This window comes from Anomaloglossus baeobatrachus, chromosome 10 (genome assembly GCF_048569485.1).
Source record: "Anomaloglossus baeobatrachus isolate aAnoBae1 chromosome 10, aAnoBae1.hap1, whole genome shotgun sequence".
Taxonomy (NCBI): Eukaryota; Metazoa; Chordata; class Amphibia; order Anura; family Aromobatidae; genus Anomaloglossus; species Anomaloglossus baeobatrachus.
In genome coordinates, this window is record NC_134362.1 from 6626475 (window position 1) to 6648276 (window position 21802).

At 48.6% G+C, this 21802-nt stretch overlaps 1 protein-coding gene across 3 annotated transcripts in view; it reads left to right on the top strand.

The window, feature by feature from the left end:
* TUB (TUB bipartite transcription factor) overlaps positions 1-21802 on the top strand; it is a 156037-nt gene that overhangs the window by 17865 nt on the left and 116370 nt on the right. The window contains exon 1 of one of the 3 annotated variants that reach the window (XM_075326008.1): positions 4212-4331. The exons of the other annotated variants lie outside the window; for them this stretch is intronic. Coding sequence (XP_075182123.1) covers positions 4219-4331 — 113 coding nt within the window. The 5' untranslated portion in view covers positions 4212-4218. Of the gene's footprint in view, positions 1-4211; positions 4332-21802 lie in introns of those variants that run through there. 3 annotated transcript variants of the gene reach the window in all.

The following is a 21802-nucleotide window of genomic DNA, read 5'->3' on the forward strand; positions in this document are numbered from 1 at the left end:
GGGGGATTTTGGTCCACTCTTCTTCTAGTCTCTTCCACAGGACATCACTAGTCTCTCACACTGCTCTGGGGGGATTTTGGCCCACTCTTCTTCCAGTCTCCTCCACAGGACATCACTAGTCCCTCACACTGCTCTGGGGGGATTTTGGTCCACTCTTCTTCCAGTCTCTTCCACAGGACATCACTAGTCTCTCACACTGCTCTGGGGGGATTTTGGCCCACTCTTCTTCCAGTCTCTTCCACAGGACATCACTAGTCTCACACTGCTCTGGGGGGATTTTGATCCACTCTTCTTCCAGTCTCTTCCACAGGACATCACTAGTCCCTCACACTGCTCTGGGAGGATTTTGGCCCACTCTTCTTCCAGTCTCCTCCACAGGACATCACTAGTCTCTCACACTGCTCTGGGGGGATTTTGGCCCACTCTTCTTCCAGTCTCCTCCACAGGACATCACTAGTCCCTCACACTGCTCTGGGAGGATTTTGGCCCACTCTTCTTCCAGTCTCTTCCACAGGACATCACTAGTCTCTCACACTGCTCTGGGGGGATTTTGGTCCACTCTTCTTCCAGTCTCCTCCACAGGACATCACTAGCCTCTCACACTGCTCTGGGGGGATTTTGGCCCACTCTTCTTCCAGTCTCTTCCACAGGACATCACTAGTCCCTCACACTGCTCTGGGAGGATTTTGGCCCACTCTTCTTCCAGTCTCTTCCACAGGACATCACTAGTCTCTCACACTGCTCTGGGGGGATTTTGGCCCACTCTTCTTCCAGTCTCTTCCACAGGACATCACTAGTCCCTCACACTGCTCTGGGGGGATTTTGGCCCACTCTTCTTCCAGTCTCTTCCACAGGACATCACTAGTCTCTCACACTGCTCTGGGGGATTTTGGCCCACTCTTCTTCCAGCCTCTTCCACAGGACATCACTAGTCCCTCACACTGCTCTGGGGGGATTTTGGCCCACTCTTCTTCCAGTCTCTTCCACAGGACATAACTAGTCCCTCACACTGCTCTGGGGGGATTTTGGCCCACTCTCTTTTTCCAGTCTCTTCCACAGGACATAACTAGTCTCTCACACTGCTCTGGGGGGATTTTGGCCCACTCTTCTTCCAGTCTCTTCCTCAGGACATCTCTAGTCCCTCACACTGCTCTGGGGGGATTTTGGCCCACTCTTCTTCCAGTCTCTTCCACAGGACATCACTAGTCCCTCACACTGCTCTGGGGGGATTTTGGCCCACTCTTCTTGCAGTTTCTTCCACAGGACATCACTAGCCTCTCACACTGCTCTGGGAGGATTTTGGCCCACTCTTCTTCCAGAGGACATCACTGGTCTCTCACACTGCTCTGGGGGGATTTTGGTCCACTCTTCTTCCAGTCTCTTCCACAGGACATCAGTAGTCCCTCACACTGCTCTGGGGGGATTTTGGCCCACTCTTCTTCCAGTCTCCTCCACAGGACACCACTAGTCCCTCACACTGCTCTGGGGGGATTTTGGCCCACTCTTCTTCCAGTCTCTTCCACAGGACATCACTAGTCCCTCACACTGCTCTGGGGGGATTTTGGCCCACTCTTCTTCCAGTCTCCTCCACAGGACATCACTAGTCTCTCACACTGCTCTGGGGGGATTTTGGTCCACTCTTCTTCCAGTCTCTTCCACAGGACATCACTAGTCTCTCACACTGCTCTGGGGGGATTTTGGACCACTCTTCTTGCAGTTTCTTCCACAGGACATCACTAGTCTCTCACACTGCTCTGGGGGGATTTTGGCCCACTCTTCTTCCAGTCTCCTCCACAGGACATCACTAGTCCCTCACACTGCTCTGGGGGGATTTTGGCCCACTCTTCTTCCAGTCTCTTCCACAGGACATCACTAGCCTCTCACACTGCTCTGGGAGGATTTTGGTCCACTCTTCTTCCAGTCTCTTCCACAGGACATCACTAGTCTCTCACACTGCTCTGGGGGGGATTTTGGCCCACTCTTCTTCCAGTCTCTTCCAGAGGACATCACTAGTATCTCACACTGCTCTGGTGGGATTTTGGTCCACTCTTCTTCCGGTCTCTTCCACAGGACATCACTAGCCTCTCGCACTGCTCTGGGGGGATTTTGGCCCACTCTTCTTCCAGTCTCTTCCACAGGACATCACTAGCCTCTCGCACTGCTCTGGGGGGATTTTGGCCCACTCTTCTTCCAGTCTCTTCCACAGGACATCACTAGTCCCTCACACTGCTCTGGGGGGATTTTGGCCCACTCTTCTTCCAGTCTCTTCCACAGGACATCACTGGTCGTCACACTGCTCTGGGGGGATTTTGGTCCACTCTTCTTCCAGTCTCTTCCACAGGACATCACTAGTCTCTCACACTGCTCTGGGGGGGATTTTGGCCCACTCTTCTTCCAGTCTCTTCCAGAGGACATCACTAGTATCTCACACTGCTCTGGTGGGATTTTGGTCCACTCTTCTTCCGGTCTCTTCCACAGGACATCACTAGCCTCTCACACTGCTCTGGGGGGATTTTGGCCCACTCTTCTTCCAGTCTCTTCCACAGGACATCACTAGCCTCTCGCACTGCTCTGGGGGGATTTTGGCCCACTCTTCTTCCAGTCTATTCCACAGGACATCACTGGTCCTCAAACTGCTCTGGGAGGATTTTGGTCCACTCTTCTTCCAGTCTCTTTCACAGGCCATCACTGGTCCTCACACTGCTCTGGGGGGATTTTGGTCCACTCTTCTTCCAGTCTCTTCCACAGGACATCACTAGTCCCTCACACTGCTCTGGGGGGATTTTGGCCCACTTTTCTTCCAGTCTCTCCACAGGACATCACTAGTCCCTCACACTGCTCTGGGGGGATTTTGGTCCACTCTTCTTCCAGTCTCTTCCTCAGGACATCACTAGTCCCTCACACTGCTCTGGGGGGATTTTGGCCCACTCTTCTTTCAGTCTCTTCCACAGGACATCACTAGTCCCTTACACTGCTCTGGGGGGATTTTTCCCCACTCTTCTTCCAGTCTCTCCACAGGACATCACTAGTCTCTCACACTGCTCTGGGGGGATTTTGGCCCACTCTTCTTTCAGTCTCTTCCACAGGACATCACTAGTCCCTCACACTGCTCTGGGGGGATTTTGGTCCACTCTTCTTCCAGTCTCTCCACAGGACATCACTAGTTCCTCACACTGCTCTGGGGGGATTTTGGTCCACTCTTCTTCCAGTCTCTCCACAGGACATCACTAGTTCCTCACACTGCTCTGGGGGGATTTTGGTCCACTCTTCTTCCAGTCTCTCCACAGGACATCACTAGTTCCTCACACTGCTCTGGGGGGATTTTGGCCCACTCTTATTCCAGTCTCTCCACAGGACATCACTAGTCCCTCACACTGCTCTGGGGGGATTTTGGCCCACTCTTCTTCCAGTCTCTTCCACAGGACATCACTAGTCTCTCACACTGCTCTGGGGGGATTTTGGCCCACTCTTCCTCCAGTCTCTTCCACAGGACATCACTAGTTCCTCACACTGCTCTGGGGGGATTTTGGCCCACTCTTCTTCCAGTCTCTTCCACAGGACATCACTAGTCCCTCACACTGCTCTGGGGGGATTTTGGTCCACTCTTCTTCCAGTCTCTTCCACAGTTATTTGACTTTTGTGGTTTCTCAGCCATAACTTTGTCTCCAATGATTTTCGAGAGGTTTTCTATTGGGTTTAGATCAGGACTCTGGGCTGTGGCCATTTCATTGTTTCCAGGAGCTGCTCTCCCCATTTTGCTGTGTGACAGGGGGCATTGTCCTGCATGAAAACTGCTGGCTGTTTAAGTGATGGACACAAGTAAGGATCCGCGTGTTGTGAAGAAGGTTCTGATCCACACTTGTATCACTCTGCCATGTATCTGTATGAGAGCTCCAACTCCTGCTGCAGAAAACATTTCCCAAACCATGAGCCTTCCTCCACCGCCGCTCACTGACTTCTTATCACACTTTGGGTTCAGTCTCTCCCCAGTTTGTGGATGAATGTTTCCCATCAGTTTTCTTGCTTTCATCAGTACAATGTCCTGGTTCGCTGTGGATGACTTGTTGGGTTTGATCCTCCAGTCTCCGGGGAGTGAGGAGAGGAGCCATGGCTTCCAGTCTCCATGGAAACCTCTGGCGTCATTCCTTCTGTAAACCTTACCCTCTGCCGCCACCTTGTGTCTGTCCGTGGAGTGACAGCTGCTGGGAAATGGTCATTATGGCCTCTATGAGCAGAGCTCTGGACTCCATGGTGCGAGCCTCCGGCTACCGACCCACAACCGGGATTAACCCCTACTTCACTGGGCGCTCTGGAGGGCAGCGAGAAACGCGGTGCAGGGGGCTTATTAATGCAATGATGGCCGCTGTCCTGTCTGTATACTCCTGTATCCTCCCCGGCCGTCCTGTCTGTATACTCCTGTATCCTCCCCGGCCGTCCTGTCTGTATACTCCTGTATCCTCCCCGACCGTCCTGTCTGTATACTCCTGTGTCTCTCTGACCGTCCTGTCTGTATACTCCTGTATCCTCCCTGACCGTCCTGTCTGTATACTCCTGTGTCTCTCTGACCGTCCTGTCTGTATACTCCTGTGTCTCTGACCGTCCTGTCTGTATACTCCTGTGTCTCTCTGACCGTCCTGTCTGTATACTCCTGTGTCTCTCTGACCGTCCTGTCTGTATACTCCTGTATCTCTGACCGTCCTGTCTGTATACTCCTGTATCTCTGACCATCCTGTCTGTATACTCCTGTGTCTCTCTGACCGTCCTGTCTGTATACTCCTGTATCTCTGACCGTCCTGTCTGTATACTCCTGTGTCTCTCTGACCGTCCTGTCTGTATACTCCTGTGTCTCTGACCGTCCTGTCTGTATACTCCTGTATCCTCCCTGACCGTCCTGTCTGTATACTCCTGTGTCTCTGACCGTCCTGTCTGTATACTCCTGTGTCTCTCTGAGCGTCCTGTCTGTATACTCCTGTGTCTCTCTGACCGTCCTGTCTGTATACTCCTGTGTCTCTGACCGTCCTGTCTGTATACTCCTGTGTCTCTCTGAGCGTCCTGTCTGTATACTCCTGTGTCTCTCTGACCGTCCTGTCTGTATACGCCTGTATCCTCCCCGGCCGTCCTGTCTGTATACTCCTGTGTCTCTGACCGTCCTGTCTGTATACTCCTGTATCCTCCCCGGCCGTCCTGTCTGTATACTCCTGTGTCTCTCTGACCGTCCTGTCTGTATACTCCTGTATCCTCCCCGACCGTCCTGTCTGTATACTCCTGTATCCTCCCCGACCGTCCTGTCTGTATACTCCTGTATCCTCCCCGACCGTCCTGTCTGTATACTCCTGTGTCTCCCTGACCATCCTGTCTGTATACTCCTGTGTCTCTCTGACCGTCCTGTCTGTATACTCCTGTGTCTCTCTGACCGTCCTGTCTGTATACTCCTGTGTCTCTCTGACCGTCCTGTCTGTATACTCCTGTGTCTCTCTGACCGTCCTGTCTGTATACTCCTGTGTCTCTCTGACCGTCCTGTCTGTATACTCCTGTGTCTCTCTGACCGTCCTGTCTGTATACTCCTGTGTCTCTCTGACCGTCCTGTCTGTATACTCCTGTGTCTCTGACCGTCCTGTCTGTATACTCCTGTGTCTCTCTGACCGTCCTGTCTGTATACTCCTGTATCTCTGACCGTCCTGTCTGTATACTCCTGTATCCTCCCTGACCGTCCTGTCTGTATACTCCTGTGTCTCTGACCGTCCTGTCTGTATACTCCTGTGTCTCTCTGACCGTCCTGTCTGTATACTCCTGTGTCTCTCTGAGCGTCCTGTCTGTATACTCCTGTGTCTCTCTGACCGTCCTGTCTGTATACTCCTGTGTCTCTCTGACCGTCCTTTCTGTATACTCCTGTGTCTCTGACCGTCCTGTCTGTATACTCCTGTGTCTCTCTGACCGTCCTGTCTGTATACTCCTGTGTCTCTCTGAGCGTCCTGTCTGTATACTCCTGTGTCTCTCTGACCGTCCTTTCTGTATACTCCTGTGTCTCTGACCGTCCTGTCTGTATACTCCTGTGTCTCTCTGACCGTCCTGTCTGTATACTCCTGTGTCTCTCTGACCGTCCTGTCTGTATACTCCTGTGTCTCTCTGACCGTCCTGTCTGTATACTCCTGTGTCTCTCTGACCGTCCTGTCTGTATACTCCTGTATCCTCCCCAGCCGTCCTGTCTGTATACTCCTGTGTCTCTCTGACCGTCCTGTCTGTATACTCCTGTGTCTCTCTGACCGTCCTGTCTGTATACTCCTGTGTCTCTCTGACCGTCCTGTCTGTATACTCCTGTGTCTCTGACCGTCCTGTCTGTATACTCCTGTGTCTCTCTGACCGTCCTGTCTGTATACTCCTGTATCTCTGACCGTCCTGTCTGTATACTCCTGTATCCTCCCTGACCGTCCTGTCTGTATACTCCTGTGTCTCTGACCGTCCTGTCTGTATACTCCTGTGTCTCTGACCGTCCTGTCTGTATACTCCTGTGTCTCTGACCGTCCTGTCTGTATACTCCTGTGTCTCTGACCGTCCTGTCTGTATACTCCTGTGTCTCTCTGACCGTCCTGTCTGTATACTCCTGTGTCTCTCTGACCGTCCTGTCTGTATACTCCTGTGTCTCTCTGACCGTCCTGTCTGTATACTCCTGTGTCTCTCTGACCGTCCTGTCTGTATATTCCTGTGTCTCTCTGACCGTCCTGTCTGTATACTCCTGTGTCTCTGACCGTCCTGTCTGTATACTCCTGTGTCTCTGACCGTCCTGTCTGTATACTCCTGTGTCTCTCTGACCGTCCTGTCTGTATACTCCTGTGTCTCTCTGACCGTCCTGTCTGTATACTCCTGTATCCTCCCTGACCGTCCTGTCTGTATACTCCTGTGTCTCTCTGACCGTCCTGTCTGTATACTCCTGTGTCTCTGACCGTCCTGTCTGTATACTCCTGTGTCTCGTTGACCGTCCTGTCTGTATACTCCTGTGTCTCTCTGACCGTCCTGTCTGTATACTCCTGTGTCTCTCTGACCGTCCTGTCTGTATACTCCTGTATCCTCCCTGACCGTCCTGTCTGTATACTCCTGTGTCTCTCTGACCGTCCTGTCTGTATATTCCTCTGTCTCTCTGACCGTCCTGTCTGTATACTCCTGTGTCTCTCTGACCGTCCTGTCTGTATACTCCTGTGTCTCTCTGACCGTCCTGTCTGTATACTCCTGTGTCTCTCTGACCGTCCTGTCTGTATACTCCTGTGTCTCTCTGACCGTCCTGTCTGTATACTCCTGTGTCTCTCTGAGCGTCCTGTCTGTATACTCCTGTATCCTCCCTGACCGTCCTGTCTGTATACTCCTGTGTCTCTCTGACCGTCCTGTCTGTATACTCCTGTGTCTCTCTGACCGTCCTGTCTGTATACTCCTGTGTCTCTCTGACCGTCCTGTCTGTATACTCCTGTGTCTCTCTGACCGTCCTGTCTGTATATTCCTGTGTCTCTCTGACCGTCCTGTCTGTATACTCCTGTGTCTCTGACCGTCCTGTCTGTATACTCCTGTGTCTCTCTGACCGTCCTGTCTGTATACTCCTGTGTCTCTCTGACCGTCCTGTCTGTATATTCCTGTGTCTCTCTGACCGTCCTGTCTGTATACTCCTGTGTCTCTCTGACCGTCCTGTCTGTATACTCCTGTGTCTCTGACCGTCCTGTCTGTATACTCCTGTGTCTCTGACCGTCCTGTCTGTATACTCCTGTGTCTCTCTGACCGTCCTGTCTGTATACTCCTGTGTCTCTCTGACCGTCCTGTCTGTATACTCCTGTGTCTCTCTGACCGTCCTGTCTGTATACTCCTGTGTCTCTCTGACCGTCCTGTCTGTATACTCCTGTGTCTCTCTGACCGTCCTGTCTGTATACTCCTGTGTCTCTCTGAGCGTCCTGTCTGTATACTCCTGTGTCTCTCTGACCGTCCTGTCTGTATACTCCTGTGTCTCTCTGACCGTCCTGTCTGTATATTCCTGTGTCTCTCTGACCGTCCTGTCTGTATACTCCTGTGTCTCTCTGACCGTCCTGTCTGTATACTCCTGTGTGTCTGACCGTCCTGTCTGTATACTCCTGTGTCTCTGACCGTCCTGTCTGTATACTCCTGTGTCTCCCTGACCGTCCTGTCTGTATACTCCTGTGTCTCTCTGACCGTCCTGTCTGTATACTCCTGTATCCTCCCTGACCGTCCTGTCTGTATACTCCTGTGTCTCTCTGACCGTCCTGTCTGTATATTCCTGTGTCTCTCTGACCGTCCTGTCTGTATACTCCTGTGTCTCTCTGACCGTCCTGTCTGTATACTCCTGTGTCTCTCTGACCGTCCTGTCTGTATACTCCTGTGTCTCTCTGACCGTCCTGTCTGTATACTCCTGTGTCTCTCTGACCGTCCTGTCTGTATACTCCTGTGTCTCTCTGACCGTCCTGTCTGTATACTCCTGTGTCTCTCTAACCGTCCTGTCTGTATACTCCTGTGTCTCTCTGACCGTCCTGTCTGTATACTCCTGTGTCTCTGACCGTCCTGTCTGTATATTCCTGTGTCTCTCTGACCGTCCTGTCTGTATACTCATGTGTCTCTGACCGTCCTGTCTGTATACTCCTGTGTCTCTCTGACCGTCCTGTCTGTATACTCCTGTGTCTCTCTGACCGTCCTGTCTGTATACTCCTGTGTCTCTCTGACCGTCCTGTCTGTATATTCCTGTGTCTCTCTGACCGTCCTGTCTGTATACTCCTGTGTCTCTCTGACCGTCCTGTCTGTATACTCCTGTGTGTCTGACCGTCCTGTCTGTATACTCCTGTGTCTCTGACCGTCCTGTCTGTATACTCCTGTGTCTCTCTGACCGTCCTGTCTGTATACTCCTGTGTCTCTCTGACCGTCCTGTCTGTATACTCCTGTGTCTCTGACCGTCCTGTCTGTATACTCCTGTGTCTCTGACCGTCCTGTCTGTATACTCCTGTGTCTCTGACCGTCCTGTCTGTATACTCCTGTGTCTCTCTGACCGTCCTGTCTGTATACTCCTGTATCCTCCCTGACCGTCCTGTCTGTATACTCCTGTGTCTCTCTGACCGTCCTGTCTGTATATTCCTCTGTCTCTCTGACCGTCCTGTCTGTATACTCCTGTGTCTCTCTGACCGTCCTGTCTGTATACTCCTGTGTCTCTCTGACCGTCCTGTCTGTATACTCCTGTGTCTCTCTGACCGTCCTGTCTGTATACTCCTGTGTCTCTCTGACCGTCCTGTCTGTATACTCCTGTGTCTCTCTGACCGTCCTGTCTGTATACTCCTGTGTCTCTCTGACCGTCCTGTCTGTATACTCCTGTGTCTCTCTGACCGTCCTGTCTGTATATTCCTGTGTCTCTCTGACCGTCCTGTCTGTATACTCCTGTGTCTCTCTGACCGTCCTGTCTGTATACTCCTGTGTCTCTGACCGTCCTGTCTGTATACTCCTGTGTCTCTCTGACCGTCCTGTCTGTATACTCCTGTGTCTCTGACCGTCCTGTCTGTATACTCCTGTGTCTCTCTGACCGTCCTGTCTGTATACTCCTGTATCCTCCCCGACCGTCCTGTCTGTATACTCCTGTATCCTCCCCGACCGTCCTGTCTGTATACTCCTGTGTCTCTCTGACCGTCCTGTCTGTATACTCCTGTGTCTCTCTGACCGTCCTGTCTGTATACTCCTGTATCCTCCCCGGCCGTCCTGTCTGTATACTCCTGTGTCTCTGACCGTCCTGTCTGTATACTCCTGTGTCTCTCTGACCGTCCTGTCTGTATACTCCTGTATCCTCCCCGACCGTCCTGTCTGTATACTCCTGTGTCTCTCTGACCGTCCTGTCTGTATACTCCTGTGTCTCTCTGACCGTCCTGTCTGTATACTCCTGTGTCTCTCTGACCGTCCTGTCTGTATACTCCTGTATCCTCCCTGACCATCCTGTCTGTATACTCCTGTGTCTCTCTGACCGTCCTGTCTGTATACTCCTGTGTCTCCCTGACCGTCCTGTCTGTATACTCCTGTGTCTCTCTGACCGTCCTGTCTGTATACTCCTGTGTCTCTGACCGTCCTGTCTGTATACTCCTGTGTCTCTCTGACCGTCCTGTCTGTATACTCCTGTGTCTCTGACCGTCCTGTCTGTATACTCCTGTGTCTCTCTGACCGTCCTGTCTGTATACTCCTGTATCCTCCCCGACCGTCCTGTCTGTATACTCCTGTATCCTCCCCGACCGTCCTGTCTGTATACTCCTGTATCCTCCCCGACCGTCCTGTCTGTATACTCCTGTATCCTCCCCGACCGTCCTGTCTGTATACTCCTGTGTCTCTCTGACCGTCCTGTCTGTATACTCCTGTGTCTCTCTGACCGTCCTGTCTGTATACTCCTGTATCCTCCCTGACCGTCCTGTCTGTATACTCCTGTATCCTCCCTGACCGTCCTGTCTGTATACTCCTGTATCCTCTCTGACCGTCCTGTCTGTATACTTCTGTATCCTCCCTGACCGTCCTGTCTGTATACTCCTGTATCCTCCCTGACCGTCCTGTCTGTATACTCCTGTGTCTCTCTGACCGTCCTGTCTGTATACTCCTGTGTCTCTCTGACCGTCCTGTCTGTATACTCCTGTGTCTCTCTGACCGTCCTGTCTGTATACTCCTGTGTCTCCCTGACCGTCCTGTCTGTATACTCCTGTGTCTCCCTGACCGTCCTGTCTGTATACTCCTGTGTCTCCCTGACCGTCCTGTCTGTATACTCTTATACAATTATCTCTGCACAAGAACAATTTATATAACTTCCGATTGTGGAAATATTCCGGGATCTATGGAATAAAATCCACTTTGTGGAAAATACACCGGCACCTCCAGGACCACATGGACCAGGACCACATGGACCAGGACCACATGGACCAGGACCACATGGACCGGCACCTCCAGGACCACATGGACCGGCACCGCTTCATCTCTGTTAGTGCAGGGTATATACACCATTCATTGTGACTAATACCTAATAAAAGTGAGGTATTAATAACGCCAGAGGACGAGGTGAACACAGGGTTCATATGTAGTCCTGGTGGTTGGAGGTTTCATGTGTAGTCCTGGTGGTTGGAGGCTTCATGTCTGGTCCTGGTGGTTTCATGGTTGGTCCTTGTGGTGCAGGGCTCATGGGTGGTCCTGGTGGTTATAGGTTTCATTTCTGGTCCTGGTGGTGCAGGGTTCATGTCTGGTCCTTGTGGTTGGAGGTTTCATGTCTGGTCCTGGTGGCTCATGGCTCATGTCTGGTCCTGGTGATGCAGGGTCCTGTCTGGTCATGATAGAGCAAGGTTCATGTCTAGTCCTTATGGTGTAGGTTCATGTCTGGTCATGGTAGAGCAAGGTTCATGGCTGGGTCTGGTGGTTGTAGGTTTCATTTCTGGTTCTGGTGGTGCAGGGTTCATGTTTGGTCATGGTAGAGCAAGGTTCATGGCTGGGTCTGGTGGTTATAGGTTTCATATCTGGTCCTGGTGGTGCAGGGTTCTTGTTTGGTCATGGTAGAGCAAGGTTCATGGCTGGGTCTGGTGGTTGTAGGTTTCATATCTGGTCCTGGTGGTGCAGGGTTCATGTTTGGTCATGGTAGAGCAGGGTTCATGTCTGGTCCTGGTGGTTATAGGTTTCATTTCTGGTCCTGGTGGTGCAGGGTTCATGTTTGGTCATGGTAGAGCAGGGTTCATGTCTGGTCCTGGTGGTGCAGGGTCCTGTCTGGTCATAGTACAGCAGGGTTCATGTCTGGTCCTGGTGGTGCAGGGTCCTGTCTGGTCATAGTACAGCAGGGTTCATGTCTGGTCCTGGTGGTGCAGGGTCCTGTCTGGTCATAGTACAGCAGGGTTCATGTCTGGTTCTGATGGTGTAGGGTCCTGTCTGGTCATAGTAGAGCAGGGTTCATGTCTGTTCCTGGTGGTTATAGGTTTCATTTCTGGTCCTGGTGGTGCAGGGTTCATGTTTGGTCATGGTAGAGCAGGGTTCATGTCTGGTCCTGGTGGTGCAGGGTCCTGTCTGGTCATAGTACAGCAGGGTTCATGTCTGGTTCTGATGGTGCAGGGTCCTGTCTGGTCATAGTACAGCAGGGTGTAGTCCTTGTGGTTGGAGGTTTCATAGAGCTGGGATGTGGCTACTCTTTCAGGGTATCCTCTAGTGTCTCTGTCCTCATCACTGATGTGACAGTGTTTTTCCTGGACCAGGATCGTCTTCTTTCTGACGCGGCGTGTATATTTCCGCAATCTGCTGCGGCAGACGGTGTGCCCCTCGTTATCACTTCCCTCCAGAGCTCCGGCGGTGCCAATAATAACATGTCCAGGCGGAAGGGAAATGTTTTTCTTCTTCTGTCCTCTTATCTGTGCAGCCTTAAATATTACATTAATGCCGCCTTAATTGGAGAAATTATACCGCGTTCGTCCGGCGAGACTGCGCTAAAGTTCACTGCGCTTAACTGCACAGACCAGAGCGCCGCTAATTAAACACATGGGGAGGGATCCAGATTTCAGGCTCCTTTCTGGATTCAGCGCCCCCTCCCCAAATCCAGAGGCATCGTGAGTGTCAGGACGGCGCAGAACGGTAATGGTGGCTCTGTATGACCGCGCTGCGGAGGGTGCAGCCTCCCATGAAGGGGTTAACGCTGTGGCTCATATTCCCACAATGTGTCCGGCTCCTGCTGAATCGCTCACAAAAGATTGTATGCAATGGATGGAACTGTAACGCATCTTCAGCTGTGAGACGCACACGGCGCACGTAGATCTCTAGGGTCTGTGCACAGGTTATTTAGTGCAGACGTTTCTGCTTCTCTTGGCAGGAAAAACACGGTGTAAAATCCGTGCGTGGGACATCGTGGTCTGGAGTACGTCTGACCTGCAGGGGTGTTTTGGGGAGAAAGTAAATTGGAGAAAAGGGGGGGGTTACATAAAGGATTTTTATCTGAATTTTGTGTTTATTGATTTTTACTTACACGATTAGTAATGGTGGCTCTCATAGACCCCTACCCATTACTAATCCAGGGCGTTGTGGCAACTGTGAATTTTTTTTTTTTTTTTACAATTCACAGCTGTCATTACCTCTTATATTATCCCAATCGTGACTGCTCCAGGCAGTCAGGATAAGCCAGGATTGCCGCCAATTCTGGGGTGGCTGCATGCAGCTATTTTTAGGCTGGGGAGGGCCCAATAATCAGCCCCCAGCTGTCTGTTTTATCGTGGTTAGGTATCAAATTTAGGGGGGACCGCACATTTTTTTTTTTTTTTTGTTAAATTTATTTAAATAATTAAAATAAAGCCGTGTGGTGTTGCTCATATGATACTCAGCCAAGATAAGCATGGCTGGGGGCTTCAGCCACAAGCTGTCCACTTTATCTGCGCTGGGTATCAAAATATGGGGGACCCCACACCATTTTTTCTAATTACATTTTTATTTATTCTTACATTCCTCTTTGGGGACCTAGACAGCTAGTGTGAGGCCAACCAATGAGACACTGGCAGTCTGACTGCAACCAATCACAGATGCCGGCGCACTGGCTGTTTGACTACAACCAATCACTGATGCTGTCACAGAGGGTGGGAGAGGGAAATGGTGAATATTCATGAGATTTAATGAGTGGACCCAGAAGCAGTGTAACAGCCGCGTGGAAACTAACTGTAATTATCCTACTTTAATTCCTGTTATGTTTCCATTTTTCTTTTTTGTATTTTTTCATCCGTGCGTCCGAACCTGAACATGGATTCCCTGAGAAGTCTGTGTTCGGGGTCTTTGCACAGACACTAGGTGTCTCGTATGGATCCTTCACTTTACACATCTGGTTTGCCCATCATTACACCTGATCACTAACTCTAACGAATGTGACATTGGCCTTTAGTTGCTTAGCGGTTCTTTGGGTTCCTTTGTGACCTCGCAGACTGTCAGACGCCTTTGTCTTGGATTTTGCTTGTCACTGCTGCTGGGGAAGGTAATAATGGTCTTGAATCTCCTCCATTTCTGCACGGTTTGATTGTAGATTTGCGGTGTCCAAACGTTACAGAACAGGTTTTGTGACCTGTTGTAACAGCGTGTCCCTCCCCCGCCTGTGCTCATGGTGTAATAGTCTGTCTCTCCTTGACTGTCCTGTATGTACTACTGGTGGGGGATTGTTTGTTCTTCTCAGCATGGGACTTCTCCAACCACAACTTGGTAAACAGAACAGAGCCAGGACATTCAAAGTCAATTCATGTATCAAATGTCCAGGGGGCGGTGTGCCCACCTTAGGGGCTGATCCCAAGAGAGAAGAACAATGAGACCCATGTTAGGTTAGTTAGTTTAATCTCGGCTGGAGAAGGTCTAGGATCTATAGCTGAGGCTGGATCCTAGAGCCTGTGTATGGACTGTCACAGAGTGGAGATCAGTGGCCACATGGGATTGTGTTGTCTCAGCCACGCTATCGGATTTAAGGAAGACATCTAAGGACTGTTGTTGCATTTTCTTTGGCATCGGATTGCTGGGTGTCGCCCCGGATCTGTCTTCTTTGTGTGGACTCATTGTGGACTTTAAAGAACCATTTGGATATTGGATGTTTTATGCTCCGTGCCTCATTAAATCTTCTTGGATTGTTCCCTGGCCTGGCGTCCCCTACTGCTCTGTCACATACCCCGTCACAAACTGGTTGGCAGCGGCAGGATCAGTGCAGAAATAATGGAGGACAACGGCCCATTAACATCTGGAATCAGAACCTCAGAGTACAAGAACTGGACTGTGGTGAGCCTACAAACAAAGGCTCGTGAATTAGGAGTTGGTTACAAAGGACTCTCTAAGGAGCAACTAATTAAGGCTTTGGAAAACGCTTGCCTGCAAGATGGCACCGAGGAACAATTTCCACAGCAAGGGGAGGAAAGACGGGAGCCGGAGGTAAATACCCAAAAAAGTCAATGGGTTGTGTGGTATGAGGAGGAGATGGCACTGCTTGGAGATGAGGCCACCATAGAAGATAAGAGGGAGGCTATTCGCGGAGCTAAGGAGAGGGCATTGCTGGAGAGGAGATTTGCTGTGGAAGCAGCTAGAGGCTCCAGACAAACTTTAACCACAGCACCAACTATGAGGGAATTCTCCAGAGTGTCCCGCAAGGACTTTAAGCCATTTAATGAGGCTGCTGGTGACATTGAGGGCTTCTTGCAGGACTTTGAGCATCAGTGCCGATTAATGGAAGTCCCAGAAAGAGAGCGAGTCAGACAACTGGTGGGCCTCTTGAAGGGTGGAGCTGCTGACGCCTATAGAGCTATGGACCCTCAGTGGAATTGTGAGTATGGGGAGATAAAACAGACCATTCTAGAACATTATGCCGTGACCCCAGATACTTACAGGACTCAGTTCCATACATTAGCCTGTGATGGGGAAGTGTCTTTCAAGATGTATGCCCACAGACTGAAACAAGTATGCCATCGTTGGCTGGAGGGAGAGGGGGCCTTAACTTGGGAGACCTTCCTCCAGGTCATCCTAAAAGAACAGTTTTATGCCAAGTGCCCTACTGAGATTCGGGAATGGGTGCGTGAGAGGAGACCAGAGACAATGGAACAAGCTGCAGCTTTAGCTGATGAGGTGCTCACTATCAAGCCTCAATGGAAGAAGCTGCTAGCAGAGGGAGCAAAAATGACCAGCTCCCCAACACCAGAGGTTCCTTGTCCTTCAGTGTCCAATGTTCCTCGACCTAGATCACCACCTCATGTGGATACCCGTGTGTATGTGCCTCCAGTTGTTTCGACCACATTTTCTGGAATGCGACGAGGAGAGAAAGTAGAAGAGCGAAGATGTTATAGCTGTGGACATCCCGGACATCTGCGGGCCACATGCCCATCTATCCAGTGGAGTCATCCACCAAATCGACAACCACCTCCAGCACCTGCACCTCCCTATCAGTCACCAAAGTCTCCTACCTACTTCTCCAGAAGGCAAACTGGACGGAGTGAGATGCAGCGCAGATGTTATCGATGTGGGCAGCCTGGTCTCTGCAAGCTCACTGTCCAGGTGTTCAGAGGCAGAACAGCTGCAGACCACCTTTGCCTGTCCATTATCTACAGACACCCTCAGCAGGAGAAGAGCTGGATTCAGGCCCTGATGATTTGCCAAGTGACTCTGATATGTTGACTTCCCTACCAGGAGTCTATGGAGTGCGAGCCACAGCCACGCGTTCTTATGATCTTCAGCATAAACATCTACAGGAGGTCGTGCTGGATGGCCAAAAAGTTGTTGGCTTTCGTGACACTGGGGCTTTTCTCACCATCGCAGATCCCCGAGTAATTCAACCAGAAGCAATTCAAAAGGGACCAGGAATTGCCATTGAATTGGCTGGAGGTACTCAGAGATACATTCCAAGAGCGAGTGTGACCCTGGATTATGGCTTTGGGGCAAAACAATGCATAATCGGTGTGATGAGCGGCCTTCCTGCAGACATTCTCCTGGGCAATGATGTGGGAGATATACAATGCCGATTTGTGGGTGCAGGAAGCAGAGTTTAAGTGAAGGAGGATACGATGGAGCCGAACATTCAACCCTACATCTTCATCATACACTAAAGAACCTGGAGCCAACACCCAAAATGCACACGGATTGTCCAGACAGGAGGAGCCCTGAGTCAGGTCCACCATGTTTACGTGTACTTGACAAGCGACCTGTTGAGGTCACTAGTCCGTACACAAATTGAGAGGGGAAGAGATTGTAACAGCGTGTCCCTCCCCCACCTGTGCTCATGGTGTAATAGTCTATCTCTCCTTAAGTGTCCTGTATGTACTACTGGTGGGGATGGTTTGTTCTTCTCAGCATGGGACTTCTCCAATCCACAACTTGGTAAACAGAACAGAGCCAGGAGTCTAAAGTCCATTCATGTATCAAATGTCTAGGCGGAGGTGTGCCCACCTAAGGGGCTGATCCCAGGAGAGAAGAACCAATGAGACCCATGTTAGGTCGGTTGGATCTTGGCTGGACAAGGACTAGGAACTATAGCTGAGGCTGGATCCTAGAGCCTGTGTATGGACTGTCACAGAGTGGAGATCAGTGGCCACGTGGGATTGTGTGGTCTCAGCCACGCTATCGGATTTAAGGAACACATCTAAAGACTGTTGTTGCATTTTCCTTGGCATTGGATTTCTGTGTGGCGCCCCGGATCTGTTTTCTTTGTGTGGACTCTAAAGAACCATTTGGATATTGCATGTTTTATGCTCCCTGACTCATTAAATCTTGTTGGATTGTTCATCGGTCTGGCGTCCCCTACTGCTCTGTCACATACCCCGTCACACCTGTTACCTCCTGATGAATGTGAATAAGGGATTTCTTTTGAGAACCTCAGTCTCTCATTTGTTTGTACGATGCACGTGCACAAAGGAGTGGTGCAGATGAGAAATGGCCGGATCTCTGATCTATAAACATCGATTACACACACAAGACGATGGCGTCACATTGTATCATCAGAAAGCCGCAGACCCTGAAACGGGAACATTTTACTCCATAAAAAATAACAGAATCTGATATTTCTTACTCTGTTGTTTCATTTGGTTCTTAATCAAATCCGAGAAATTGTGTGCAAAAATCTAGTATCGTTTTACATCAAAGTTATACAAAAATATGTAAAATTCTGAAGCATTCACAAACTTATCAGTAATACTAGAACAGCGACGTCTCCAGCACAGTGCAACCGTCTCCTGCTGGATGTGTTTCCTAGGAAATTTAGTTTTGGCAATGACAGATTTTTGCTCAACCCCCAAAATAACGAGGACACAGAGGAGAGAAGCGAGCGATCGGCCAAACGTCTGCGAAAACAATTACTAGAATAGAAAAGAACGCAAAGTAAATAGAAAACTGGGGACGGGATGAATCGATATATGTGTATATACACTGCACAGTACCACTTCTCCTGTCCTGTATACTGGGTGTAATCCTCATTATCTGTATTATTCTGTATATATACACTGCACAGTACCACTTCTCCTGTATACTGGGTGTAATCCTCAGTATGTGTATTATTCTGTATATATACACTGCACAGTACCACTTCTCCTGTCCTGTGTACTGGGTGTAATCCTCATTATCTGTATTATTCTGTATATATACACTGCACAGTACCACTTCTCCTGTCCTGTATACTGGGTGTAATCCTCAGTACCTGTATTATTCTGTATATATACACTGCACAGTACCACTCCTCCTGTCCTGTATACTGGGTGTAATCCTCAGTATGTGTATTATTCTGTATATATACACTGCACAGTACCACTTCTCCTGTCCTGTATACTGGGTGTAATCCTCATTATCTGTATTATTCTGTATATATACACTGCACAGTACCACTTCTCCTGTCCTGTATACTGGGTGTAATCCTCAGTATCTGTATTATTCTGTATATATACACTGCACAGTACCACTTCTCCTGTCCTGTATACTGGGTGTAATCCTCAGTATCTGTATTATTCTGTATATATACACTGCACAGTACCACTTCTCCTGTATACTGGGTGTAATCCTCAGTATGTGTATTATTCTGTATATATACACTGCACAGTACCACTTCTCCTGTCCTGTATACTGGGTGTAATCCTCATTATCTGTATTATTCTGTATATATACACTGCACAGTACCACTTCTCCTGTCCTGTATACTGGGTGTAATCCTCAGTATCTGTATTATTCTGTATATATACACTGCACAGTACCACTTCTCCTGTCCTGTATACTGGGTGTAATCCTCAGTATCTGTATTATTCTGAGTGTATGTATATATATATACACACTGCACAGTACCACTTCTCCTGTCCTGTATACTGGGTGTAATCCTCAGTATCTGTATTATTCTGTATATATATATACACTGCACAGTACCACTTCTCCTGTCCTGTATACTGGGTGTAATCCTCAGTATCTGTATTATTCTGTATTTATACACTGCACAGTACCACTTCTCCTGTCCTGTATACTGGGTGTAATCCTCAGTATCTGTATTATTCTGTATATATACACTGCACAGTACCACTTCTCCTGTCCTGTATACTGGGTGTAATCCTCAGTACCTGTATTATTCTGTATATATACACTGCACAGTACCACTTCTCCTGTCCTGTATACTGGGTGTAATCCTCAGTATCTGTATTATTCTGTATATATACACTGCACAGTACCACTTCTCCTGTCCTGTATACTGGGTGTAATCCTCAGTATATGTATTATTCTGTATATATACACTGCACAGTACCACTTCTCCTGTCCTGTATACTGGGTGTAATCCTCAGTGTCTGTATTATTCTGTATATATACACTGCACAGTACCACTTCTCCTGTCCTGTATACTGGGTGTAATCCTCAGTATCTGTATTATTCTGTATATATACACTGCACAGTATCACTTCTCCTGTCCTGTATACTGGGTGTAATCCTCAGTGTCTGTATTATTCTGTATATATACACTGCACAGTACCACTTCTCCTGTCCTGTATACTGGGTGTAATCCTCAGTATCTGTATTATTCTGTATATATACACTGCACAGCACCACTCCTCCTGTCCTGTATACTGGGTGTAATCCTCAGTATGTGTATTATTCTGTATATATACACTGCACAGTACCACTTCTCCTGTCCTGTATACTGGGTGTATTCCTCAGTAGCTGTATTATTCTGTATATATACACTGCACAGTACCACTTCTCCTGTCCTGTATACTGGGTGTAATCCTCAGTACCTGTATTATTCTGTATATATACACTGCACAGTACCACTTCTCCTGTCCTGTATACTGGGTGTAATCCTCAGTATCTGTATTATTCTGTATATATACACTGCACAGTACCACTTCTCCTGTCCTGTATACTGGGTGTAATCCTCAGTATCTGTATTATTCTGTATATATACACTGCACAGTGCCACTCCTCCTGTCCTGTATACTGGGTGTAATTTTCAGTATGTGTATTATTCTGTATATATACACTGCACAGTACCACTCCTCCTGTCCTGTATACTGGGTGTAATCCTCAGTATCTGTATTATTCTGTATATATACACTGCACAGCACCACTCCTCCTGTCCTGTATACTGGGTGTAATCCTCAGTATGTGTATTATTCTGTATATATACACTGCACAGTACCACTTCTCCTGTCCTGTATACTGGGTGTAATCCTCAGTATCTGTATTATTCTGTATATATAAACTGCACAGTATCACTTCTCCTGTCCTGTATACTGGGTGTAATCCTCAGTATCTGTATTATTCTGTATATATACACTGCACAGTACCATATCTCCTGTCCTGTATACTGGGTGTAATCCTCAGTATGTGTATTATTCTGTATATATACACTGCACAGTACCACTCCTCCTGTCCTGTATACTGGGTGTAATCCTCAGTACCTGTATTATTCTGTATATATACACTGCACAGTACCACTCCTCCTGTCCTGTATACTGGGTGTAATCCTCAGTATCTGTATTATTCTGTATATATACACTGCACAGTACCACTCCTCCTGTCCTGTATACTGGGTGTAATCCTCAGTATCTGTATTATTCTGTATATATACACTGCACAGTACCACTTCTCCTGTCCTGTATACTGGGTGTGATCCTCAGTATGTGTATTATTCTGTATATATACACTGCACAGTACCACTCCTCCTGTCCTGTATACTGGGTGTAATCCTCAGTATCTGTATTATTCTGTATATATACACTGCACAGCACCACTCCTCCTGTCCTGTATACTGGGTGTAATCCTCAGTATGTGTATTATTCTGTATATATACACTGCACAGTACCACTTCTCCTGTCCTGTATACTGGGTGTATTCCTCAGTAGTTGTATTATTCTGTATATATACACTGCACAGTACCACTTCTCCTGTCCTGTATACTGGGTGTAATCCTCAGTACCTGTATTATTCTGTATATATACACTGCACAGTACCACTTCTCCTGTCCTGTATACTGGGTGTAATTTTCAGTATGTGTATTATTCTGTATATATACACTGCACAGTACCACTTCTGTCCTGTATACTGGGTGTGATCCTCAGTATCTGTATTATTCTGTATATATACACTGCACAGTATCACTTCTCCTGTCCTGTATACTGGGTGTAATCCTCAGTATCTGAATTATTCTGTATATATACACTGCACAGTACCACTTCTCTTGTCCTGTATACTGGGTGTATTCCTCAGTACCTGTATTATTCTGTATATATACACTGCACAGTACCACTTCTCCTGTCCTGTATACTGGGTGTAATCCTCAGTACCTGTATTATTCTGTATATATACACTGCACAGTACCACTTCTCCTGTCCTGTATACTGGGTGTGATCCTCAGTATCTGTATTATTCTGTATATATACACTGCACAGTATCACTTCTCCTGTCCTGTATACTGGGTGTAATCCTCAGTATCTGAATTATTCTGTATATATATACTGCACAGTATCACTTCTCCTGTCCTGTATACTGGGTGTAATCCTCAGTATCTGTATTATTCTGTATATATACACTGCACAGTATCACTTCTCCTGTCCTGTATACTGGGTATAATCCTCAGTATCTGTATTATTCTGTATATATACACTGCACAGTACCACTTCTCCTGTCCTGTATACTGGGTGTAATCCTCAGTATCTGTATTATTCTGTATATATACACTGCACAGTACCACTTCTCCTGTCCTGTATACTGGGTATAATCCTCAGTATCTGTATTATTCTGTATATATACACTGCACCGTACCACTTCTCCTGTCCTGTATACTGGGTGTAATCCTCAGTACCTGTATTAT